General features: G+C 52.8%; 1 protein-coding gene across 4 annotated transcripts in view; it reads left to right on the top strand.

The window, feature by feature from the left end:
* Window positions 1-26461, top strand: part of ABAT (4-aminobutyrate aminotransferase) — a 100616-nt gene that overhangs the window by 29284 nt on the left and 44871 nt on the right. For all 4 annotated transcript variants that reach the window (XM_051847393.2, XM_070064693.1, XM_051847394.2 and 1 more), the window contains exon 2: window positions 18818-18931. In XM_051847393.2, the coding sequence (XP_051703353.1) occupies window positions 18862-18931 (70 nt within the window). In that variant the 5' untranslated portion in view covers window positions 18818-18861. The remainder of the gene's footprint in view (window positions 1-18817; window positions 18932-26461) is intronic.

The following is a 26461-nucleotide window of genomic DNA, read 5'->3' as shown; positions in this document are numbered from 1 at the left end:
CTCCCAGGATTTGCGACCATCTGGCCCCTGGGCCATACAAGGTCCATTAAATCATTTGGTCTGGTTTTGCCAAGGCAGCCACAGGCAGGACTCAAAATCCAATAAATCTATAGCAGGCTAATTTTTAAAAAAAAGATTTATTTATTTAAAAGACGGAGTTAGAGCGAGGGGGAGGGAAAGAAAGAGATCTTGCACTCGTGGGTTCACTTCCCAGGCGCATTAGCAGAGAGCTGGACTGTAAGTGGAGCAGCCAGGACACGAACTGGCACCCACATGGGTTGCAGGTGCCGCAGGCTGAGGAGGCTTAGCCCACCATGCCGCAGCGCTGGACCCCAGGCTGATTTTCAAGTTGATAATTTTGTGCAGCCTGCAGATGACATTACAAATATCCAAACGGCCCTTGGCTTAGGAAGGCTCCCCAGCCCTGCTGTAGGGTGCGCTCTGGCTTGAGTTCAGGGGGCATCATCTCTTCACCGCAGCCTAGAGGTTAAGAACCTAGGGCCCGCCTGCTTCCGTGGCTTTGCGGCGTTGGGCAAGTCCCTTAACCTATCCGTGCTTTGGTTTCCTTTTTCCTCCAGAAGGGTGGATGATAATACTACCTACTTCAGAGGGCCATTTGGAAGATTAAGGGTGCTATAAGTAAAGCGCCTAGAACAGCATTTGGTCCCAAATAAATGACAGTAAGTGTTTGCTGCTGCAGCTGCTGCTGTTGTTTTGCCATTGCTGTTGTTATAGTCCTATTTCTTCCTGCCTTGGCTGTAATGGATGAACCTGGAAGGACTTTGTCTTCTGTGCCCAGGGCCAGTTGGACAGGTCTGTGACCTCTGGGAGTCACACAGGGCTCCTGGGTTCAGAAAAGCCCACACTTGGCTTATTGCTTTACTGTCACCAGCTTGAAATTCTTAATCTTGCTTGTTGTTTTTAAAAAAGATTTATTTATTTGAAAGGCAGAGTTACAGAGAGAAAAACACAGAGACAGAGAACAAGATCTTCCATCTGCTGGTTCACTCCCCAGATGGCCAGCACTGGGCCGATCTGCAGCCAGGAGCCAGGAAGTCCTTCTGGGTTTCCCACATGGGTACAGGGGCCCAAGGACTTGGGCCATCTACTGCTTTCCCAGGCCATTAGCAGGGAGCTGGATTGAAAGTGGAGCAGTTGGGACTTGAGCCAGCGCCTATATAGGATGCTGGTGCTGCCGGTTACCTTCTGTGCCACAGCACCAGTGGCCCCCTTAATCTTGTTTTAAAGGTCTCATTGAGAGCGACTCTTGGATTGAACTACTTGTGCCTGTATCATTGCTCCAGAGAGGCCCAGAGGGGTGGTGCCATCCAGAACACCAGACCGTATAATTTCTCTCACCATAGGTCAACCCTGATGTGATACATCAGCGCCCCCACCTCAGCCAGTATCAGAGCCTCTTGTCACATCTGGCTGTTGAGCGCTGCACACGTTTCTAATCCAGAGATGTGCTCTAAGTGTGAAATCCACACTGGATTTTGAAAACTTAATATGAAAAAATAATGTGAACTATGATAGTAATAATTATATTGATTGCATGCTGAACTTGTCATATTTTTAAATAATTTAGGTTAAATAAGATACATTACTGAAATTGATTTGAATGTTTCTCCTTTTTTAAAGATTTTTTTATCTTTTATCTTTATCTTTTTTAAAAGATTTATTTATTTATTTACTTGAGAAGTAGAGTTACAGACAGAGAGAGGGAGAGACAGAGAGAGAGAGCTTCTATCTGCTGGTTCAGTCCCCAGATGGCTGCAGTGGCCAGAGCTGGGCTGAGCCGAAGCCAGGAGCTCCCGTGTGGGTGCAGGGGCCCAAGCACATTGGACGTCTTCCCCTGATTTTGCAGGCCTTAGCAGAGAGCTAGGTCAGAAGTGGAGCAGACGGGACTCCAACCAGCACCCATATAGGACGCTGGTGTCGCAGGTAGAAGCTTAACTTAGTACATCACAGTGCTGGTCCTCTCTCCTTTTTTTTTTTTTTTTTTTAATGTGACTAGAAACTAACATTATCTGGGATTTGTTATTGATTTTTTAAATTTATTTTTTAAGGAATACAAATGTCATAAGTGCAACTTTAGGAATATAGTGATTCTTCCCACCCACCTCTCCTCCTCCCTCTCCCCTGCCAGTCCCATTCTCTAATAAGATTCTTTTTTTTTTTTTTTTTTTTTTTGACAGGCAGAGTGGACAGTGAGAGAGAGACAGAGAGAAAGGTCTTCCTTTGCCATTGGTTCACCCTCCAATGGCCGCCACGGCTGGCACGCTGCAGCCGGCGCACTGCGCTGATCCGATGGCAGGAGCCAGGTACTTATCCTGGTCTCCCATGGGGTGCAGGGCTCAAGCACTTGGGCCATCCTCCACTGCACTCCCTGGCCACAGCAGAGAGCTGGCCTGGAAGAGGGGCAACCGGGACAGAATCCGGCGCCCCGACCGGGACTAGAACCCGGTGTGCCGGCGTCGCAAGGTGGAGGATTAGCCTAGTGAGCCATGGCGCCAGCGGGGCTTAAACTTAAATCCCAGCTCAACCCTTCTCTGTGGTGTGGGGATGCGACTCTGTGCACAGACACAGCACAGCACTAGCTTTGGGGCCTCGAAGAGCTGGGGTTGAAGCCTTTGACAAGCTGTGTGACAAGGGACCTGTCGCCCTCCCTGCACTTCAGTCCCATCCATGCAATAGGTAAGGCTGTTGCAGGGAGGGAATTGGAAGAAGCAGAGCAAATAGAAGCCCAACCCAGCCTCCAGCACGAGGCAGCTGTACCCTTCACCCCTACATTCTCAAAGCTATCAGTTTTGTCCCCAAGAGGACACACACTGATTATGGGGCAGCAAACTATTTTACTCCTTATGTAAAAGTGCAGATCTGCAATTCAATACCCAAACTGATACAGGAGTATAGCACTGTGTATCAGTGGAATTAGGTGTCTTGTGGGATTTAGCTAAAAAAGAATCCCTAGGGGGTTGATAACGGCAGGGGTGGGTGAAGGCTGAGTAACATTGTCTTAACCTGATGACAGCATCCGAAGATAGCTTCTGTGTGATGTCTGTGATCGTCAGGATGTAGGGCTGGGTCTCCACTGTGGATCTGACAAGGCCTTACAGAGCACCCACTGCTGCCAAGCACCCTTCTGGCTGCCGGGCACATGGTGGGGAGCTTTCTAGAGCAGTCCCCTGGGCCAGCCCCGCCCCTGGGCGGCTGGTGGCTGAAGAGCAGCCTCCAGAGACCTCAGTTTGGGGGCGAGGTTTAGAGGCCTCCTTAGCCCGGCCTCTGCCCAGTGCAGTGCTGGGCTCCTTCCTGTCCCTGTGGGACCCCACCTCCGCCGTGCAGGACCTGCCCTCCCTGGTGTGCTACGGACATGCATACCTGCTCCATGGAAGTCACACAAACGCTCCGGCCGTCGGAGCCTCCGGCGGCCGCCCCAGGGCTGGCAGCAGCCTCTGTGCCGCGTGTGTTTGTGTTGTGTGGTTCCCCAGCTGCACATTGGAGCCCCTCAGAGCAATCAGTAAAGTGCCCCGACGGGAAGTGCTTGCCCGTTCACCGTGGCTTCGGCAGTGCTGGGAGCCAGAGGCCCACATTCTAGAACAGCGTTCCTGACAGTGCAGAAGGGGTGGCCGCAGTCCTGGGCAGGTGGGCGGGGCTGGGGGGAGACCTCATTGATCACCTTGGTCTACTCACTCAGAAGGGGTGGAAAGGAAAGCACGGTCGCCATGGTGACCGCAGAGCCCAGGCCATCCGAGCGGGATCCGTGGTGAGAACGCTCAGTTCCGGAGGCACAGCAAGTGCTTGTTAGCCTTCTCTGGCTGCGACGTGTCATGTGCTCTCCTGCCGTGCTGAGGCCCCTCCTCACGTGGGACATCAGCCTCGAGCGCTGACCGACTTGTCGTCTTCCCCTGGAATGGGGTGCCAGGATTCTGCTGCCCGCTCCTACAACCCCATGGGTCCTTAGGACCTAGTGTTACGTCTTCAGACGGTAGTCGATCAGGAAATACCAGTGCCTAGCCAGGAGTGAATGAGCCAAGTCCACAGGCAGAGGGAGAGACAGGCATGCGCACATCACAGATAATTATAGGATTAAGATAGCCTCATGTGGAAAATGTGGATGGTTGTTGAAACGAGGTGGTGGGTCTAGCCACGTTCATCCCTGTCCTGTGTGTTCGCAAATTGTCACGATGAAAAGTAATGACAGGTCACTAGAGGAATAGACGTGAGTGCTATCTGGTCCCGAGCTGAGGCTCAGGAAGGCATCCGAGAGGAGGTGACGGGAGTTTCACCAGGAAAAGGAGCGCCAGAGTTCAGGGAAATCCGTAGGAGGTGGAGGCAGAGGGAACTCTTGGAGAGCCAGTGTGACAGGATCCCAGCCGGGCAGTGTGTGCAGCTCTGGTGAGGGGGTGGGGAAGCAGCTGGGCTTTCTCCTGGGGTAGCTGGGAGCCAGAGAACGTTTCAGCAAGACAGTGGCTGCCTCCGTTTCCCTGTGCGGAAAAGCTAGCGTGGTTTCCCGGAGGCCCTCCAGCGGCTGGGCAGCCGCCTCTTTGCAGCGGCAGGATGCCTGGGGGTTTGTCCACTACCCAGGCAACACTTCAGAGACTTGCTTTTTTCCTTTAGTAAGTTTGTTTTCCCCTAAAAGCATCAAGAAGTCGTAAAATGGAGGCAGTTTTTCCAAGCACGTAAATGGAAGGGGCCTCCTGAGGCAGGTGGTTTTGGAGCCCTTGCTGGTTTATCCCCCCCAGGGGTGAGGCTACCTTAGCCCAGCTTCAGTCCTACCCTGTCGCTCCTTCCAGTAAACAAGCCTGAACTAAAGGTGTGAACAGGCCTTGTCAGCTGTGCAGTCAATGTTCCAGCCACCTGCCCTCTGGCGTCCTCTGCGAAGACTCCATGGACTCCCTTCCTGGGCAGGTTAAGCTTTCTTTCTGGTAACAGCAAGCCACCAGGTGGGGATATAGGTCTGGGCTTGAGCTTCTTGGAATCACCACACTCCATCCCAAAGGCCAGGGTCTTGTCGTGGGCGGCCACATCAGAGCAAGTTGTGTTGAGTCTGCCTGCTTGGAGGAAAAAAAAATTTTAATATTTATTTATTTGAAAGGCAGAGTTAGGGATACACACACACACAGAGGGAGGGAGAGAGGGAGAGGGAAAGAGGGAGAGAGGGAGAGGGAGAGGGAGAGGGAGAGAGAGAGAGAGAGAGAGAGAGAGAACACTTCTATCCACTGATTCATTCCCTAGATGGCTGCAGCAGCCTGCGCTGAGCCAGACCAAAGCCAGGAGATCCTTCTGGGTCTCCCACATGGGCGGCGGGGGCCCAGACACTTGGACCACCTTCCACTGCTTTTCCCAGGCCATTAGTCTGGGAGATGGATTGGAAGTGGAGCAGCTGGGACACAAACTTGTGCCCATAGGAGATGTTGGCATCGCAGGTGGTGACTTTACCCACTGTGTCACAATGCCGGCCCCAGAGGACACTTTCTCAGCATTTCCTTGGGCTTCCCCTTCATGAGCTCTCTGTGCCCAAATGTTTTGAGGGTTGGCTAGAAGAACCAGGAGCAAGTAAAAGTAATTGTCACACATGCCCTAAGTACAAGGGACTGTCACAATGCCAGTTCTTCCGTTCCAGGGCCTGGCTTAGTCCATTCAGGCTGCTGGAACTGAGTGGCTTATAAATCACAGGAGGTTTTTCTTGGACCCAGCGCTGTGATGTTGAAGGTTAAGCCTCCCCTGCAGTGCCAGCAGTTCAAGTCCTGGCTGCTCCACTTCTGATCCAGCTCCTTGCTAATATGCCTGACGAAACGGCCAAAGATAACCCAAGTGCTTGGGCATCTATGCCCACGTGGGAGACCAGCCACTTGGGGAGTGAACCAGCGGGTGGAAGGTCTCTCTCTATCCTTTTTCTGTATCTCTGCCTTTCAAATAATAGATCGTTAAAAGTATATATATTTCTACAAAGTTATTGGAGGCTGGGAAGTCCCTGTGGAGGCACTGGCATGTTTGGTGTCTGGTGAACCCCACTTCCTTGTTCATCAGCGACGTCATCATCACCCACAAGCTGCCTCTCCTAGTGCCATCACGGTGGGATGATCTGAACCCATCATAGGAATGAATGAATGAATGAATGTGGACTTGTGGGTTTCGGGGGGACACAAGCATTCACGCTGCCCCAAGGGCCTTCTGTTCCTCTGGATGGGATGGGAGGGGTCCTCACGGAATTTGTGTCTCTGATCCTGGAGGGGAGGGGCACTGAAGTTGGAATTGCTCAGCAGGGCCGTGGAGGAAGTGTGTGGCCAAAGGGTGAGTCTTCCAGAAACTGCTGACCTGTTGGCGCTCCCTTTTCCTGAGGAAGGGGTGTGTGTTGGTCTGGCTTGTCTGATGAGGTCACCTGAGCCTGAGGACTGGAGCCACCTGCCTGGTCACGTGCCCGGATCGTGGCCTACAGACCCAGACGAGCCTGAGCTTACCCCGTCTCCACTGTCCCCAGCCGGGTCTCTCTGCACAAGCGGCAAAACCTCTCTGAGCCCTTTTCCTCCCTGAAAGCCGCCAGGATGAGGTGAGGTGCGTGTGAAGCTTTGCCGCAGCAGGACTGGCAGGACTGGTTGAGTCAGAGCAGATGGCCACGTGTGTGCACGCGAATCAAAGCTCTGTCTGCCCCATCACTGAGGGAGGGTGGGACTGCTCAGGCACACGCCGGGACCCCAGCCACGGATATCGCGTCTCCTAGTCTAGAGCCGCACCGTCCCTGGAGGAAGTAAATGCTTCATTTGTGATGTGCCGTAGCATTTAAGCGCTGAGTGGGTTTTTCTGAGTGGGGACTATGTCGGCCCCAAGCAGGCTGACCCTGTTTGTTCATTGTCCTGCTCCCCACTGGAACACCAAGTCCCGAGGACCAGGGCAGGGCGCATGCTTGTTCACCACGGGGTTGCAGGTGCTTGGCAGCATCTTTTTTTTTTTTTTTTTTTTTTGACAGAGTGGACAGTGAGAGAGAGAGAAAGGTCTTCCTTTGCCGTTGGTTCACCCTCCAATGGCCGCTGCGGCCGGCGCACCGCGCTGATCCGAAACCAGGAGCCAGGTGCTTCTCCTGGTCTCCCATGGGGTGCAGGGCCCAAGCACTTGGGCCATCCTCCACTGCACTCCCGGGCCACAGCAGAGAGCTGGCCTGGAAGAGGGGCAACCGGGACAGAATCCGGCGCCCCGACCGGGACTAGAACCCGGTGTGCCGGCGCCGCAAGGCGGAGGATTAGCCTAGTGAGCCGCGGCGCCGGCTTGGTAGCGTCTTGAGCGTTAGCAGGAGGATCTCCCTGGACCTACATCCTGTTCTTGGGTTCCTCCTTCCTTGCGACGTCAGAAATCCAAAACTGGTCCGATGTTTCTTTTCCCACATTTCCTGCTCCCCAGAACAGAGGCTCCGCGTCTCTCGCGCTCAGGGGACTTCTGCACACAGCCCCGTCATTTTGTTCCCGGGCTGAGGGACTCCCTGCCTGCAAGCAATGACCTCTTCCTGCTCCGTGCGTATGTGTTGCCTGATTCTTGCTGTGGCAGACTGGCCTGGGAGGACTATGACACAGGCAGGAGGCTGGAAGCAGTGGAGGGGACCCACTTCTCTCTCGTAGAACCAGGATGTCCAGGCTCCTAGCAGGGCCATGGTGTGTGCAAATGGTCCTTCCCGCCCCTGGCTGACAGTTAAGGAGATGCCTTCCCTCCACAGTTAGAGGGCTCTGTGGAAACTCAGAAGGTGGCCTACAACACGCCATCGCTCCTGCGTGCCTTCCCCGTCAGCCCTACCCGACCCGAGTGCCTTGTGATCTCTCACAGGTGCGGTTCCTTCGTCCGTCCAATGCAGAACACGTTGCCCAGAGCCACCAGCTGATGTGTGGCCCAGCCGCGATGTGGACCCAGCGTCTGGCTCATGTTACCCTCCCAGCATGCACCTTCAGCCTTTCCTTGGGAATCAGAACTTTCCTATTTTGTGGCACAGTGTTCCTGTCTACTTATACCAGTTGCTGCAGGAAGTGCTGCGTGCAGGAGGGAGGGCTGGACCCGTGCTGCGGAGGCCCCCAGGGTAGCTGTTGGAGCTGGGCTTGGAGGGAAGCCGGATCTGAGATTAAGGCCCTGAATGGGGCCCTGTTAGCCTTCTGCAAAGGCCCTGGACGCCTGCTTTATTGGTTGCCATGGCGACCCCTGGCCTTGACAACAACTTGGCTGTGGGTATCGTTGCGTCCCATTGAGTCTGCAGACAAGGCCACGGCTGGGGAAAGGAATGTCCCGAGCCCCCGCCAGCGCTTTGTCTCCGACTGAGGGCAGATGGGGAAGGAGAGGAGCATCTTTGGGGGCCCCAGAGAGGTCTGGAGGGGCCATTTCTAGCCAGTGATGCATGCAAATTTCATGCCCACAGGGCCTGGGAAGCTGCCCCCTGGAGTCATGAGTCAGCACGTTCACATGGGAAGCTGCCCCCTGGAGTCATGAGTCAGCACGTTCACAGTTGTGTGTGTGTGGAGCATTTCCATTCATCCAGTGAATGTTTGCAGCCAGACGCTGCTCTGGGGGAGGCCCCAGGTCTCCGTTCATACTCTGCTGGCCCACAAGGGAGGTGCACGGGTATCAGCCCCATTTTACACACGTGGAGACAAAGGCACAGAGAGTCACTGAACATGCTCAAGGTCACAGGACAAGTTAGTGGGGGGCCAGGGGCAGCTCGTCTGGGGGTGCTATCCTTAGATAGTGCCAGGTGGAAGCAGTGGAAGCGAAGAGGGGGAAAGAGGCCGGGTCACATCCAGCGACCTGCGTGGGCTCCCTTCTCCCTGTTTCTCTGGATATGTGACTTTCAAAGTTAGGAACCAGCCAGCGCCGCGGCTCACTAGGCTAATCCTCTGCCTAGCGGCGCCGGCACACTGGGTTCTAGTCCCGGTCGGGGCGTCGGATTCTGTCCCGGTTGCCCCTCTTCCAGGCCAGCTCTCTGCTGTGGCCAGGGAGTGCAGTGGAGGATGGCCCAGGTGCTTGAGCCCTGCACCCCATGGGAGACCAGGAAAAGCACCTGGCTCCTGGCTCCTGCCATTGGATCAGCGTGGTGCGCCGGCCGCAGCGCGCTGGCCGCGGCGGCCATTGGAGGGTGAACCAACGGCAAAGGAAAGACCTTTCTCTCTGTCTCTCTCTCTCACTGTCCACTCTGCCTGTCAAAAAAAAAAAAAAAAAAAAAAAAAAAGACTCAAAGTTAGGAACCCAAATCTTGCATCTCCAGGGGTTTCCTGGGGTGGCGATCATGCAGACCTGTGGGCCTAGGCAGCTCCCCCTCCACTACCACCTGCCCTTATTGACAGTTAAGGGTACTGCCCAACCCACCTCCAGGCCCAGATCCCACCAGAGAGGCTCCAGCTTCCTCGGTCTGGGTGGCGCCCTTACCCCGTGAAAAGCTCCCTGGTGACTGTTGCTGAGCCAAGGCCAAGAGTCTCGGGCTTCGAAGCTCTGCGAGCTTGGACAGGAGCCCTGTCGTCCACGGTGAATCCTGCAGGTGACCGAGACTACCTAGGGAGGTGCGTTGCACACAGTAGGTGAGCTGTCAATAGTGGATCTCTTTCCCCTACTGTCACTCTCCCTCCGGAGCAAATTGGAAGCCACTGGCCTTTATTTTTAATTATTTTTTTTTTGCCCTTTCTTTCACCTGAATTCCTCTCGTGTTATTGATTTAAACGTTGAACTCAGCTTCTTTCCCCACCCCAGCCTCCCAATGCACAAGGCAGATAAGAGGAAGCAGAGAGAACCAATTAGCATTTTAATTAAAAGCCGAGGGATGGGGAGAGGTGGGTGGGGCTGAGCAGCTCAGTATCTGACTAGACCAGGGTTTTCAGCTTGTCCTGATGGAGACATACAGTAAAAAATAGAATTTACTGCAGGTGCGCCACATGGCTGGAACAAAAATCCCTCTCGTTTGCCATGTACTCTGATAAACCCCATTCTGTTGAGTGTGTTGACTGAGTTCAGTCCCCCCTTTCAGTTCGGATCACATCCAGGAAGGCTGCACTGGATGCCCGCCTGCCCTTCGCCCCTGTCAATCTCTCCTCATCTCTCACCCCAGTGGAAAGAGGCCAGGTCTGAGGCCAAGCCTCGGGCAGCCAGCTCTGCCCAGCTTTTAATGGAATGGCCTGCTTCGTTCGATCCGGGCACCTTTCTATGAAACTTTGGCGGGATCATCGGGGTCCAGAACGGTAACTTAAACTTAAAAAGCAACTTTCTTTCTTTGTTTTATAATTTGACAGATAGAGTTAGGCAGTGAGAGAGAAACAGAGAGAAAGGTCTTCCTTCTGTTGGTTCACTCCCCAAATGGCTGCTACAGCTGGCGCTGCGTCTATCCGGAGCCAGGTGCTTCTCCTGGTCTCCCATGGGGTGCAGGGCCCAAGCACTTGGGCCATCCTCCACTGCACTCCCTAGCCACAGCAGAGAGCTGGACTGGAAGAGGGACTAGAACCCGGTGCCTATATGGGATGCCGGCGCTGCAGGTGGAGGATTAGCCAAGAGAGCCACGGCGCCGGCCCACAACTTGCTTTCAAGAAAAATGTCTGGGTCAGTGCTGAGGCGCAGAGGATTAAGCCGCCACTTGCAATGCCGGTATCCCATAGTGCTGTTCAGAGGTGGAGGGTTTCTGGGTGTGGAATCCCCCCATATCCTCCCAGGACCCTATCAGTACAGTGTTGTTGGGGCTCACAGCCCTGGGGAGCTGCCCCTCGCCCCACACCTGACAAGGTTATGCTGGCCTGCTTCCAAGGCCTACTTCTACACAGAAATAGGCATTTTCTTTAAAAGTTCTCATTTCCTTCCCATTTCCCTCAAATTCCTATTTTCTTCAGTCCCTCTCATACACATAAACTAGCATCCAGCTTTCTACTAATGTACCTGGGAAGGCAGCGGATGATGGCCCAGATAGCTGGGCCACTCATGTGGGAGACCTGGATGCAGTTTCTGGCCCAGCCCTGGCTGTTGCAACTGCTGAGGAGTGAACCAGCGGTGGAAGATCTCTCTGTCTCTCCTTCTCTGTCACTCTGCCTTTCAAGTACACAAATAAGGCAGAGTGAGAGAGAGACAGAGACAGAGAGATCTTCCATCTGCTGGTTTACTCCCCAGATGGCTCCAGTTGGTGGAGCTGGGCCAATCCGAAGTCAGGAACCAGGAGCTTCTTCCGGGTCTCCCACATGGGTGCAGGGGCCCAAACACTTGGGCCATCCTCTCCTGCTTTTCTAGGTGCATTAGCAAAGAGCTAGGTTGGAAGTGGAGCAACCTGGACTTGAACTGGTGCCTATATGGGATGCTGGCAAAACAGGCAGCAGCTTTACCCACATTGCTGTCCCCGATAAATAAATCTTATTTAAAAAATGTTTTAAATAAAACTTTTTTATTTACTTATTAGATTTATTTATTAATATTTATTTATTATTTATATATTAAGATTTATTTATTTGAAAGGCAGTTAAAGAGGCAGCAGAGGCAAAGTGAGAGAGATCTTCCATCTGCTGGTTCACTCCCCAACTGGCTGCTATGGCTGGAGCTGCACTGATATGAAGCCAGAAGCCAGGAGCCAGGAACCAAGAGCTTCTTCCGGGTTGCCAGTGCACTTGTGGGGGCCCAAGGACTTGGGCCATCTTTTACTGCTTTCCCAGACCATAGCAGAGAGCTGGATCGGAAGTGGAGCAGCCAAGACTCTAACTGGTGCCGATATGGGATGCCAGCACTGCAGGCAGTGGCTTTACCCACTATGCCACAGCACCAGCCTCCAGTAAATAAATCCTAAAAATAAAAATGTTAAGTAAATACAAGACTGGATGAGAGTGAACACACTGAGAGATAGTGTCTGTGCTTAGAGCTCAGGTTTGGGAAACAGGAGTTCAGAGACCAGGAGTATCAGCAACCAGCCCACCTCCCTTTCAGGTTCTGGTATTTTCCACCTTTCTGTGGGACACAAACTTTAGGTTAGAAACACCCCCACTCCTGTCCATCCAGGAGCCTGCAGGCCAACACGTGCCAATCCACAGGCCAGCAAAGGTCAAAGTCCTGATGGGAAAATGGGAAGACATGAAGGCTGCGGGGTGGGAGCAGAGGCTGGGCAGTGCCACTGGCCAGCTGTGCCCAGAGGCTCTCAGAGTCAGAGGGGCTGGAGAGGTGTGTGTGTTTGCTTTCTGAGATAAGCAAGGGCAGAGGTGGACTTGCCCAAGGCCTGCGGGATTGGAGCTGTCATCACTCCATGACATGGCCTTCTCTCTCCCTGCTTATAAAGATTGGTTATTTTTTTTGTAAAGGCAGAATTACGGGGTGGGCGCTGTACATAGCGGGTAAAGGCACTGCCTGCAGTGCCAGCATCCCATATGGGCTGCAGTTTGATTCTCCATTGCTCCACTTCCGATCCAGCTTTCTCCTATGGCCTAGGAGAGCAGTAGAAGATGACCCAAGTCCTTGGGCCCCTGTGGCCGTGTGGGAGACCTGGAAAAAGCTCCTGGTTCTTGGGTTCAAATCAGCGCAGCTCCAGCCATTGTGGCTATCTGGGGAGTGAACCAGCAGATGGAAGACTTACCTACCCACCCTACCCCCGCTTCTCTCTAACTCTGCCTTTCAAATAAATAAATACATTTTTTTTAAAGGTTTCATATATAAAGGCAGAGTTACACAGAGAGGGAGTGGGGAGACAGAGAGAGAGAGAGATCTTCCGGTGCTGGTTCATTCCCCAAATGACCACAACGGCTGGGACTGGGTCAGGCTGAAGCCAGGAACCTGGCACTCCATCCCAGTCTCCCACATGAGTGGCAGGAGCCCCAGTACTTGGACCATCTCCCCTGCTTTCCAACAGGGAGCTGGATCAGAAGTGGAGCAGCCAGGACTTGAACCCGCACCCATATGGGATGCTGGCATTGGAGGTCATGGCTTAACCCACTGTGCCACAGCAGCAGCCCCTCTCTCCCCATTTTAAAAGTGGAGGGCCAGTCGGCACTGCAGCTCACTAGGCTAATCCTCCACCTGCGGCGCCGGCACCCTGGGTTCTAGTTCCGATTGGGGCACTGGATTCTGTCCCTGTTGCTCTTCTTTCAGTCCAGCTCTCTGCTGTGGCCCGGGAAGGCAGTGGAGGATGGCCTAAGTGCTTGGGCCCTGCAGCCGCATGGGAGACCAGGAGGAAGCACCTGGCTCCTGGCTTCGGATCGGTGCAGCCCACTGGCCGCAGCGGCCACTTTGGGGGTGAACCAATGGAAAAGGGAAGACCTTTCTCTGTCTCTCTCTCTCTCTCTCTCACTAACTCTGCCTGTCCAAAAAAAAAAAAAAAAAAAAGTGGAGGGCCAATTTCATAGTCCTCTTTTTATGTTTACCTTTCATGGAGGAAAATGCAACAAAACTAACTGTTTTAAGTGGACAACTCAGTGCTGTTTTGTCCACGCTCAGTGTTCTGAAGCCATCACCACTCTCTGGTCACAGAACTTTTTCATCGCTGAAACAAGACCCGGTGCCCACTACGTGGTTGCTCCCTACTCCCCACTTGCCCCAGTAGCTGCTCATGTGTCCTTCCTTTACAGATTTGCCCATTCCTGAAAGCACCTGTAAACGGGGTCCCCCGTGGCCTTTGGCTCTGGACTCTTGCTCTCAGTGTCATGTTTTTGAGACCCAGCTGTATTGCAGCATGCGCAGCGGTGCTCCGTCCTCTGTGACTGGACCATAGTCCATTGTGCAGGCGGCCCACATGTTATTCAGCCGTCATCCCATTAATGCATGTTTGGGTCGTTTCCAACTTGAATCGGCTGCTGCAGACGGCGTGTGGGAGGCCCTCTCTTCAGTTCTTTGGGGTGCACACTTAGGAGCAGAATTATCGAGTCTTACAGTGAATCTGTGTTTGACTTTCTGAGCAATTCTGAAAGGCCACAGCAGTCTGAGACTGATGGCTGAGGAGCTGGTCCCTGGCTTCTTGCTCTTCCTCAACTCCCACTGCAGCCAGTGTCCCCCTTGTGGTCCCTTCCTCTGGTCATAGTAGCTCCGGCGTCCCACGGGCATGCTGTGTGCATGTCCCCTGCCCCTCCCTGGGAGGCTCGCTGAGCCCAGACCCTTCAAGACAAGACTAGATGGCCGGTGCCACAGCTCACTAGGCTAATCCTCCGCCTGCAGCGCTGGCACCCCAGGTTCTAGTCCCGGTCGGGGCGCCGGATTCTGTCCCGGTTGCCCCTCTTCCAGGCCAGCTCTCTGCTGTAGTAAGGGAGTGCAGTGGAGGATGGCCCAAGTGCTTGGGCCCTGCACCCGCATGGGAGACCAGGAGGAACCACTGGCTCCTGGCTTCCGATCGGCACAGCGTGCCGGCTGTAGCAACCATTTGGGGGATGAACCAACGGAAGGAAGGTCTTTCTCTCTGTCTCTCTCTCTCTCTCTCTCTCTCACTCACTCTCACTCTCACTGTCTAACTCTGCCTGTAAAAAAAAATAAAAAAAGACAAGACTCAGAGAGCAGCTGGGCTCCCTCCTCCACTAGAGAGGCTCTCGGTGGGAGCCATCCCTGGAGGTCAGGCCTGGCGATCGCCTCCAGCTGATCCTCGTGTCCCTTCACTCCTCTATGATCTCATGTCCCAGGCACTTTGTGCCCCTGAATCCCTCACTGGGCTGCTTCTTCTCACACCTCTGAGCGTTCACTCATGCCTTATCCCCCCACCTCACCCCCCCACCTGCATTTCTCTTTGGCATCTGAGTCTCCTAACCTATGCAGAGCAGTGACGCCTCCCTGACCTTGTGACCCCAGCCAGAGTGCATCTCTCCGTGTCCCCACAGCACCTTGCTCATACCAGCCATGCAGTCATGATTCTATCTTCTATAGACTTCACTGTTGACAATAAACTGGAAAATTTTTATAAATGTATCTTGCCAGGTTATTTTTTTTAATATTCATTTATTTTCATCTACTTGAAAGGCTGAGTGACAAGAGAGAGCTTCTGTCTGCCAGTCCACTCCCCAGATGCCTACAACAGCCTGGGCTGGGCCAGGCCAAAGCCAGGAGCCTGGAACTCCATCCAGGTCTCCCACGTGGGTGGCAGGGACCCAAGTACTTAGCGCTAGCACCTGCTGCCTCCCAGGGTGCATTAGCAGGGAGGTGGATTGGAAGCTGAGGAGCAGAGACTCCAAACAGCACCCTGAGATGTCCCAAGCTTTGGCTTCAGCGTCACGGCTGTACTGCAACACCCACCTCTTTGCCAGGTTATTTCAGAGTTATTGACAGGTTGGGTAAAGCAGCCTAGCGTTTGAACTCTCCCATTTTCCCCCTCATCATCTTCTGCCACTAAATTATGAGCTTCAGAAAGAGAGTGGTGTTTTTTCTTTTTCCTCCAGAACCCAAGCGACACAGGGGCTTGCCTTTCACAGGTGCTAATTAACTTTGCTGATTGAATTAGAGGGTGAGCAAGAGTGAGTGAATAACATTAAGTCTTCTGGTTTTTGAAATGCATTGTGTTAAGAATCCTGTCTGATGGAGATCATGTTATAAGGTCAACTCCAACCTGCAGGGCTCCAGAAGGTCACTGTGATATATTTTCCAGTGTGACATTTTATAATTGAAAGTGTGTGGGTGTGGCCCTCACTTTTGTGGAGTATTTAAATGTTAATGTTCCCAGTCCCTGAGATTTTATGGAAATTGAATAGTGTGGCTTGAGACCTACTTGAAGGGAGAGGTAGCATCTGCTCTTTCCGCATAGTGACTGTGTTGCTAAATCAACAGGCTTGGATATGCTGGAATACATGGAAAATGCAGGAGCAGCTGTTTAGCCTCCTGGGTAAACTGCCCCATGTCCCACACTGGATTCCATTCTGGGCTCTGGCTCCTGACTCCAGCTTCCTGCTAGTGCGGATCCGGGAGGCAGTGGTCATGGCTCAAACTGGGTCCCTGTGACTCACACAGAGGACTTGGATTGTGTTCCCAGCTCCTGGTTGTGACTGGGGCTCATCACAGCCATTGGGGGCATTTGGGGAGTGAACCAACAGAATGGGATCTCTGTCTCTCCTATAAATTTTTTTTTAAGATTCACTTATTTACTTGAAAGTCAGAGTTACACAGAGAGGAGAGGCAGAGAGAGAGAGAGAGAGGTCTTCCATCCACTGGTTCACTCCCCCATTGGCTGCAAAGGCCAGAGCTGCACCAATCCGAAACCAGGAGCCAGGAGCCTCCTCCAGGCCTCCCATGTGGGTGCAGGGGCCCCAGGACTTGAGCCATCTTCTACTGCTTTCCCAGGCCATAGCAGAGAGCTGGATCGGAAGTGGAGCAGCCGGGACTCTAACCAGCATCCATATGGGATGTCAGCACTGCAGGCAGAGGCTCTACCTGCTATGCCACTCTGCCGGCCCCTCTCCCATGAATTTATATATATATTTAAACATACATTGAGTCTTCAAGTAAAGAATATATTTTTTGGTTAACTTACGGTCACATTTCCCAAACCTATGTTTTCTCAAACAAATTTCTCTGGTGGAAAATAATAAGATGTATTCTCTCTCTTTCTCTTCCTCTCTGTCTCTCTTTAAATATTTATTTATTTGAAAGGCACAGTGGCAGAGAGAGGTCTTTCATTCACTGGTTCATTCCTCAAATGGCCACATCTGCCAGGATTGGACCAGGCCAAGCCAGGAACCAGGAGCTTCTTCCAGGTCTCCCACGTGGGTGCAGGGGCCCAAACACTTGGGCCATCTTCTGCTGCTTTCCCAGGTGCATTAGCAGGGAGCTGGATCAGAAGTGGAGCAGCTTGGACTTGAACCAGTGCCCTTATGGGATGTGGGCATCACAGGCGGCAGTTTTATCTGCTACACCACAGCCCTGGCCCCAAGATGTAGTCTCTCTCTCTCTCTCTCTCTCTCTCTTTTTTTTTTTTTTTTTTAAGATTTGTTTGTTTTGAAAGGCAGAGTCACAGAGAGCAGAGGCAGAGAGAGAGAGGTTTTCCATCTGCTGGTTCACTCCCCAGATGGCCTCAGTGGCCAGAGCCGTGCCGATCCAAAGCCAGGAGCCAGGAGCCTCCTCCGGGCCTCCCATGTGGGTGCAGGGGCCCAAAGACTTGGGCCCGCTTCTGCTTTCCTAGGCCATAGCAGAGGCTAGATTGGAAGTGGAGCAGCTGGGACTAGAACCGGTGCCCATATGGGATGCCAGCACCGCAGGCGGTAGCTTTACCCACTACACCACAGAGCCGGCCCCCCAAGATGTACTCTCTAAATGACATGAGTTTATTCCACCTTGAGCCCCTTATCTCCAACAGCTACATGATTAGCTGAGTTCATTGATGCATGACAGGTAAAAGTAAGGGCTCGGGATGAGACAGTCCCAGGAAATCCTAGAACCCAAACCAGAACCCCAGAACCACCTAAGCTCTCCCTTCCTTAGCCCTGAGACAGGGTGCTGCCCTATTTGCTGGCTGATTAAGCAGACTGGGGTGGGTGGGATTTATCTTCAGGACATCTCAGGCAACTTCACATCATGCCCCTTCCATCCAGGCAAAGGGGGCTGGGCCATGACAGACAGCTTGACTGCTCCGGGATGGTTGTCCCCTGCTGGGAGAGAGGAGACACAGCTGCAGGGTTTGCTGGCCCTGAGGTCTTTATCCTCAGCTACCCTGCAGGGCTGCACACCACCTGCAGTGCTGAGTGTAAGGGGTGTCCTCCCTCCCGATGTGCTCGGGCTGATCCACCAGATACTGTAACCGTGGTGTTAGCTGAAACTCCATTTGCATTGGAGTTTCTGGACTTGGTTACAAAGGAACGTTTCCCCCTTGCTCCTCATGTTTCCTTCCATGTAGAGGGACATCTGTGAGCCTAACACAGCTGGGTCTTCCCACCCCACTCACTCGTCCCAGGGAAGGAGATTTGAGTTCACCCCAGCAGACTCAGCAGTACGTGCATGTCTGTGGCTAAGCTAGGCCCCGGCTTGAGGTGCCCAGGGCAGGGTGACTGTCCCAGGCTGCCCTGGACTGTCCTGGTTTCAAATTGCAAAGTCCTCAGGGCTGGCGCTGTGGCAGAGGATTAAAGCCCCAGCCTGCAGTACTCGCATCCTGTATGGGCGCCGGTTCTAGTCCCAGCAGCTCATCTTCCCATCCAGCTCTCTGCTGTGGCCTGGGAAAGCAGTAGAAGATGGCCCAAGTCCTTGGGCCCCTGCACCTGTGTGGGAGACCAGGAAGAAGCTCCTGGCTCCTGGCTTTGGATCGGCGTAGCTCCAGCCATTGCGGCCATCTGGGGAGTGAACCAGTGGATGCAAAACCTCTCTCTCTGTCTCTACCTCTCTCTGTAATGCTGTCTTTCAAATAAATAAAATAAATCTTTAAAAAAAAATGCAAAAGACCTATATACCCTGGGAACCTACCAGTCCTGAGCACAGTGGGATGGTTGGTAGTGCTGGGCTGTGCACCAGGATTTCTGGACAGCCAAGACCTAGCTCTCCAGGTGGGAGCAGGACAGAGGGACACGCTGGACTTCCCATGTTGAGCAGTTCTGTAATGCACGCCCAAGTTTCCAGTCTGAGCTCGGCCGTCTGCAGAGCCCAGGGCTCAGGGGTCAAACAGTCTTTTACAAAAGGATCTCCATCAACTCCGTCCTAGTCCTCTGTTTTCCTGTCTGGAAAATGGGCATAATCATCCTGCCTGGGGTGTGGTCAAGGACAGATGAAGATGCATCCGAATTAAAGTTACATTCAGGATAGCCTACTCCTGGTTAAAGTGTGCTGTGGAATCAAGGGCTTGATGTCGGAGGAGTCTCTCGTCAATGGGAAGGGGCAGGGACGGGCCACTGGGCCAGCAGGGGAGTGGACTTCCTGGGCCTGAGTCTGCCTTTCTGGTTTCTTTCAGGGTGGCAGTGAGCAGAAGGGGTCCGTGTTCCTGGAGGAGAGGCCATGACCTCCATGTTGCTCGCCCGACGCCTGGCTCCAAGCATCCAGCACAGCCACCACCTAATCGGGCCAGGTAAGCCCCAGGGCCTCGGCCACCCCGGGCCTGCTGGAGACACAATGCAGACCAGGAGGCCTGGCCTGGAAGGGTCCTTTCTGCTAAGGGACCGGCCAGCCAGTGCTCCATCGCTCATGGAACGGTCGCCGTCGCCATCCCCACTGCTCCTGTGCCCCAGGGACAGCAGTGCCATGGGGCAGACGCTGACATGGCCGGGAGTCCCAGCTCCCCGTCAGCCTCATGACCCCTGGGGAGACAACTGACGGGGGTGCTGTCCGGCACACCGTGCTCAGTGAACGGCAGGAGGGGTCAGCTCTGTTAGGGAATCGGCTTTGTGTTGGGTGATTCCGCCCAGCTACAGGTGAATGTCAGTGTTCTGAGCACTTTTGAGTAGGGTATATTGGGTGTTTTAAGTGTGGTTTTTTTTTGAAGATTTATTTATTTATTTGAAAAAGTTACAGCGAGAGAGAGAGATGTCTTCCATCCACTGGTTTGCTCCAATTGGTTTTCCCCCCAATTGGCCATAACAGCCAGAGCTGTGCCCATCCGAAGCCAGAAGCCAAGGGCTTCTCCCAGGTCTCCACGTGGGTGCAGGGACCCAAGAACTTGGGCCACCTTCTACTGCTTTCCCAGGCCACAGCAGAGAGCTGGGTTGGAAGTGGAGCAGCCAGGACTCGAACTGACGGCCATATGGGAAGCTGGTGCTTCAGGCCAGGGCTTTTACCCACTATGCCATAGTGCCAGCCCTTAAATGCGTTGTTTTTTTTTTTTTTAAAGATTTATTGGCCGGTGCCGCGGCTCACTAGGCTAATCCTCCACCTTGCGGCGCCGGCACACTGGGTTCTAGTCCCGGTCGGGGCACCGGATTCTATCCCGTTGCCCCTCTTCCAGGCCAGCTCTCTGCTGTGGCCCGGGGAAGGCAGTGGAGGATGGCCCAAGTGCTTGGGCCCTGCACCCCATGGGAGACCAGGAGAAGCACCTGGCTCCTGCCTTTGATCAGCACGGTGCGCTGGCCGCGGCGGCCATTGGAGGGTTAACCAACGGCAAAGGAAGACCTTTCTCTCTCCCTCTCTCTCTCACTGTCCACTCTGCCTGTCAAAAAAAAAAAAAAGATTTATTTATTTATTTGAAAGTCAGAGTTACACAGAGAGGAGAGGCAGAGAGAGAGAGAGAGAGAGAGAGGGAGGTCGGTCTTCCATTTGCTGGTTCACTCCCCAATTGGCCACAACAGCCAGAGCTGCACCTGTCCGAAGCCAGGAGCCAGGAGCTTCTTCCGTGTCTCCCATGCGAGTGCAGGGGCCCAAGCACTTGAGCCACCCTCCACTGCTTTCTCAGGCCATAGCAGAGAGCTGGATCAGAAGTGGAGCAGCCAGGACTCAAACTGGTGCCCTTATGGGATGCTGGCACTGCAGGCGGCGGCTTTACCCACTACACCACAGTGCCAGCCCCCCAAGTGATCCTGATATTTCAACTGGTAATCAGTAAAACCAATGTTTTGTCCCTGGAGTTGGCACAAACATGGCCAGATAGTATCGACTCTGCCTGATTAATCAGGCAAGATTTTATATTTGAATGTGCTGGGCCAATCTGAAGCCAGGAACTTAATCCAGATCTTCCACTTGGGTGCAGGGGCCAAGCACTTGAGCCATCTTCTACTGCTTTCCCAGGCCATAGCAGAGAGCTGGATGGGAAGAGGGGCAGCCAGAACTAGAACTGGCCCCCTTATGTGATGGCAGCGCTTCAGGCCAGGGCGTTAACCCGCTGTGCCACAGTACTGGTCCCAATGCGTTTTTGACATACAATACTTCCATGGATTTGTCACGATGTAACCCCATCATAATTCGAGAAGCATCGGACTTGACCTAAAGAACAGCTGTCTTCCAGGGCAGTGGACAGGCGCCACCATCCCAGGAGTGCCTTCTTCCTCACCTCCACACCCCAAACCCGACTGCTCACCCCCAGGTCTCTCTGAGACACTCCCATTCTGCTCTGTGTCTCAAACAGCTTAGCTAAGTGGGCCTCATCGGCATTGAGACTTCCCTCCCATAGTCGCACAAGACAGTCGTAAGTGTACCCGTTTTACGGGAGGAAAACCGAGGCTCCGTGAGGGAAAGCCATTCGCCTAAGATTATCCAGGCACTGGAACACTAGTGGGTCTGTCTCCAGGGCTGAGAGAGTGTGAGAGGCTGACAGGAACCTCCCTGCAGGTACCCTGAGGGGGCCTCCTGCAGCCTTGACTCTGGCCTGCCCACGGCGTAGGCTCAGAAAGACCCAGGAGCCCCCCGTCTGCCCCGGTTCTCTGTGCTTGTCATCACAATGTCCCCTTATTACCGCCAGTGCTGGCTGCTTCCTGAAGGCACACTGCGCGCCACGTCCCTGGCTTGTGTGTTGATCCCTGGTGTTTACTCCCTGGGTGAGATGAAGAGCAGGAGTCTTTGCAGGCTGATAATTCCCAAGTCAGCATTTCATTTCGGCCTGGTTTTAGATAGACAGGGACATTGCAGAGACGGTAAGGGCCTCATCCGGTTTCCCCCGTTGTTGACATCCCGCATCACCAGGATGCACGTGTGACCTCAGTGCCTTTGGCTCTCCTGGGATCCCATCCAGGCTCCTAAGTGTAGCTGGTCGTCACATCTCCCCGGTCTCTCTGGTTGGAGATGGTTTCTCAGTCTTTTCTAATTTTCGTGGCCTTGATGATTTTGAGGAGTGGTCAGTAATTTTCAGAGTCTTGTTTTCTTTATAAGAGAAACATGTTAGTGTTCACCCATAAATAGCTTAAAATAAGCCCAAACCAGAAATACACAAGTATGGCGTGTTCCATGTAGGAGAGAGAATTGCTGGCGTGGGAGAGTCATTCCTTCCATAGCTAATACTGTGGAGCACCTACTATGTGCCGAGTGCTGAGGGATAGAACAGGGGTGGTTCTTGTGGCATCATCTTTAAAGGTCATTCTCAAGGACATCTGAGCCTTCCCAGGAGATGCCACAGAAAGACCGCAGGTTAAGACTCATGTGAGGGGGCCTGCGCTGTGGTGTAGCAGGTAAAGTCACCGCCTGCAGTGCCGGCATCCCATATGGGCTCTGGTTCGATTCCCGGATGCTCTACTTCTGGTTCAGTTCCCTGCTGAGGCACCTGAGAAAGCAGCAGAAGATGGCCCAAGTCCTTGGGCCCCTGCACCCACGTGGGAGACCTGGAAGAAGTTCCTGGCTTCAGATTGGCCCAGCTCTGGCCATTGTGGCCATTTGGGAAGTGAACCAGGAGAAGGATGATCTCTCTCTCTCTCGCTCTCTGCCTTTCAAATATATTTTTTTTAAAAATTTGTGTTTATTTATTTGAAAGACAGAGTTACAGAGAAAGAGAGAGAGAGAGGTCTTCCATCTGCTGATTCACTCCCCAAATGACTGCAACGGCCAGAGCTGGTCTGATCTGAAGCCAGGAGCCAGGAGCTTCTTCCAGGTCTTCCACGTGGGTGCAGGGGCCCAAGCACTTGGGCCATCTTCCTTTGCTTTCCAGGCCATAGCAGAGAGCCAGATCAGAAGTGGAGCAGCCAGGACTTGAACCAGCGCCCATGTGGGATGCCAACACTGCAGGCTGAGGCTTTAACCCACTGTGCCACAGCACCGGCCCCTCAAATAAATTTTTTACAAAATGCAATGACTGCATCTGAAAAAACAAAAAAGGGGCCAGTGCTGTGGCTCCATCACAGAGTTCCTAACCACTGCATTTTCTTGGCTGAAATTGTGTCTTTTTTGGGCACACTTAGTCCAGATTTTGTAAAGCATACAGCGAGGTGTTTTTCTTTTCTTTTGGCCTATTCATTTTACATATCTATATATAGTTTTTTAATATTATAATAATGTTGGAAAAAATACAGGAATATGTACCCTGTCAAATACTGCTGATGGGCAAACAGTGACAGGGGAGCGATGCATGATAGGAGGGGTGGGTGTTTGGCCCGGGGTGCAGACTGCACTTGGCGTGTGCACAGCCCAAGTCTCAGTGCCTGGATCAAGTCCCAGCTCAGCTTCCGAGTGCAGCTTCCTGCTAATGTGCGCCCTGGGGGGCAGAGGTGATGGCTCAAGTAGCTGGGTCCCTGCCACCCATGCGGACTGAGTTCCTGGCCCAGCCCTAGCTGTTGTAGACAGGGGGTAAGGCAGCAGATGAGAGATCTCTCTGTCCATCTCTCTCTCTCTCTCTTTCTCTCTCTCGTCTCCCTATCTGTCAAACAAACAACAAAAAAAAAGGAAATTAATTTTTTAAAATTATAGGAAGTAGAATTTACTTTTAACCCATTTAGTCTTCTCCACAACTCCGTCAGGTAAGAAACTGAGAAATTAAGAGAAATCAAGCAACTTGCCCAGTCACAGAGGTGGCAAGTGGCTGGGCCAGGTTGTGAGCAGAGCCCGGCTGGCTCTGGGACTCACAGAGCTGCATAAATTGTCTGTTGCCACATAACAATCATGGCCTCGCTTGGCAGCTTAAGATCATAGACTTTATTATCTCACGGGTCCTGTGGATTGGGAATCTGGGGTAGCCTAGCTGGGCCGTCTGGCTGAAGCTCTGGGAAGCTGCAGTGGAGCTGGGCGCCAGAGCTATGGTCTCATCCGGAGGCCCAGCCTGGGGACTGGAGGAGCCACTTCCGAGCTTGCCCACGTGGCCGTGGCTGGACTCGGTCCCTTGGGGGCTGTTGGCTGGAAGCCACTCTCGGGTGGCCCTCCTTGTAGAGTAGCTCACAGTGGGAGAGAATGCCCCAGATGGAAGCCACTGCCTGATACCACGGCCACTGTGCCCAGATGCTTCACCGTGGTCTCTCTACCCACTGGGTTCCCACAAAGTCATTAACTGTGATGATGTCCAGTGGCCTGAGACAGTGTTCCCAAAGGCATCATTTCATGCAAAACAAAAATAAAAATGATAATCACCTGTTACCAAATACGGTTCAGAAATTGGGAGACCAGATGTCAAATGGATATCTCTCGGTAAAAAATTAAAAATGTCTTCTTTATTCTACATTGCTTACTGGTATCTTCTTTTTTTTTTTTTTTTTAAGGTTTATTTACTAATTTGAAAGGCAGTTACAGAGAGGCAGAGGCAGAGGCAGAGAGAGAGGGAGAGAAAGAGAGGTCTTCCATCCACTGGTTCACTCCCCAAATGGCTGCAATGGCCTTAGCTGTGCCAATCTGAAGCCAGGAGCCGGGATTTTCTTCTGGGTCTCCCACATGAGTGTAGGGGCCCAAGGACTGGGCTATCCTCCACTGCTCTTCCAGAGAGCTGGATCAGAAGTGGAGTACCTTGGACTCAAACCTGCGCCCATATGGGATGCCGGCACCTCAGGCAGCAGCCTTACGTACATACCACAGCATCAGCCCTGGCATCTTCAATGAACATGTTACCAAAAAATAAGTGGTGTAGATAGTTGCAGGACCAGATAACTTTTTCTTAAAAAGTTGAATAAACAACTGCAGGAGGCCTGTAGAAGTCCTTGACTTTGCTGTGTAAGAACGTGACGTTCATTCCTTACTCTCAGTGCAAAAAGCAAGAGAACATTAAAAATGCTGGGTGGGGACTAGCACAGTGGATCAGGCTGCTGTCTGTGAGGCCTGCATCCCAGAATGAGCACCAGTTGGAGTCCTAGCTGCTCCACTTCCAATCCAGCTCCCTGCTAATGTGCCCAGGAAAGCAGCAGAAGGTGGACCTAGTACTTGGGCCCCTGCCACCCACATGGGAGACCCAGATGGGGTTTCAGGCTCCTGGCTTCTGCCTGGCCCAGCCCTATCAATTGTGGCCATTTGGGGAGTGAATCAGCAGATAGGTATATAGATAGATCTCTCTCTCTTTCTCTCTTTCTCTCTTTCTCTTTCTCTAACTCTGCCTTTCAAATAAATAAACGATTAAAAAAAGATAAATTGTCTTTTTTTAAAAAAAGATTTTATTTATTTGAGAGGCAGAGTTAACAGAGAGAGAGATAGAGAGAAAGATCTTCCATCCGCTGGTTCACTCCGCAAATGGCTGCAACAGCTGGAGCTGAGCTGATCCAAAGCCAGGAGCTTCTTCTGGGTCTCCCACCCGGGTACAGGGCCCAAGCACTCAGACCATCCTCTACTGCTTTCCCAGGCCATAGCAGAGAGCTGGGTCGGAAGAGGAGCAGCCAGGGCACAAACTGGTGCCTATATAGGTTGCTGGTGCCACAGGCAGAGGCTTAGCCCACTACCCCATATCGTAAGAAAATTGCCTTTTAAAAAAATGTTTGGTGGCCACTTTACAGTTTGGAGTTAAACATGGACTCTGTGGGGAAAGGTACTGTGGAGAGCGGGTTAAACCACTGCTGGGGCTGCCCGCATTCTGTATCAGAGTGCTGGTTCAGGTCCCAGCACCTCTGCTTCTGACCCACCTTCCTGCTGGTGCACCCTGCTCTCAAGTGCTTGGACCCCTGCCACCCATGGAAGAGACATCACCAAAGTTCAGGCTCCTGGCTTTGGCCTGGCCCAGCCCTGATGGTTGTGGGCATTCGTGGAGTAAAACAGCAGATGGAAGATCTCTGTGTCTCTATCACTCTGCCTTTCTAGTGGATAAAAATAAACATAAAAAAAAAAAAGAAAGAAAGTGAAGCTTTGAGAAAGTTGCCTCTGTGGATGGGCTTGGGCGCCGGGATCGTGAGCACCGCTGAGAGCAGGGGTGCTGGGCTGCAGCCCCACGCCCCCCACCCCCGCCTCCTGGATGCTGTTTTATTCATGAATGAAAATGCCAGGTCATTCAATATTAATCCAGACTTTTCTGTGCTTCTGGTAATAATTTGCCTTTGGGAGAAGAGGATTGTTTGGCTAGAAACGTTTCAGTTCAGAGACCAGCACTAGATGACATCAAAGATAGCACCAGTGACATTCACCGTGTGGGGGAAAGAGGTCGCACCAGCCCGCTTCCTGCTTCGCCACCTGCTGGCTCTGTGGGTGTGTCCGCGGGGGAAGTAAGCAGTCTCCCCGAGCCTGTGTCCTTTTCTGTTACCTGGGAATGATGACAAGCGAGCTAATCCATGTGGACTGCTCCAGGGAATTCTGGGGTGTTCACCAAGCGCTCAGTGCATCCTGGACACCTGCTGGTGTGACTTGGTAGCAAAGCGATAGAGGAAAAGGTGTCCTTGTGTTTTTTTTTTTTTAATTCTGGTGGGGCGTGTGGTGTTACATATCACCATTAAGACAACATTCGTCATATTGGTATTTGGTCATCGCGCTCTACAAAGCGTCAACGTTCAGGAAGATCCGAAGTATTGGAGTTGCAAGAACTTGGCTTCCTGTCCTGGTTCTGCAACTCACCGACTGTGAGACTTCAGTCTCTGATCCTCGCCTGTAAGATGAAAACAACAGTACTCGTGTCACAAGGGGCTCGTTTGCCTACGTGGGCCTGCCTGGCACACGTAGGGGCTGACTCCGATAGCGCAGACACGTACAAGCTTACCAGGCTCTGAGTTTTAAGACCCCTGTCTTGCCAACCTTTGCCTTCCGCCACCCATCACTCACAAAGACCTGGCACTGGGTGGGAGCTGCTGATGCT

Source organism: Oryctolagus cuniculus, chromosome 19, assembly GCF_964237555.1.
Source record: "Oryctolagus cuniculus chromosome 19, mOryCun1.1, whole genome shotgun sequence".
NCBI classification, from domain to species: Eukaryota; Metazoa; Chordata; class Mammalia; order Lagomorpha; family Leporidae; genus Oryctolagus; species Oryctolagus cuniculus.
This window is presented reverse-complemented; position numbering and strand designations above follow the sequence as displayed.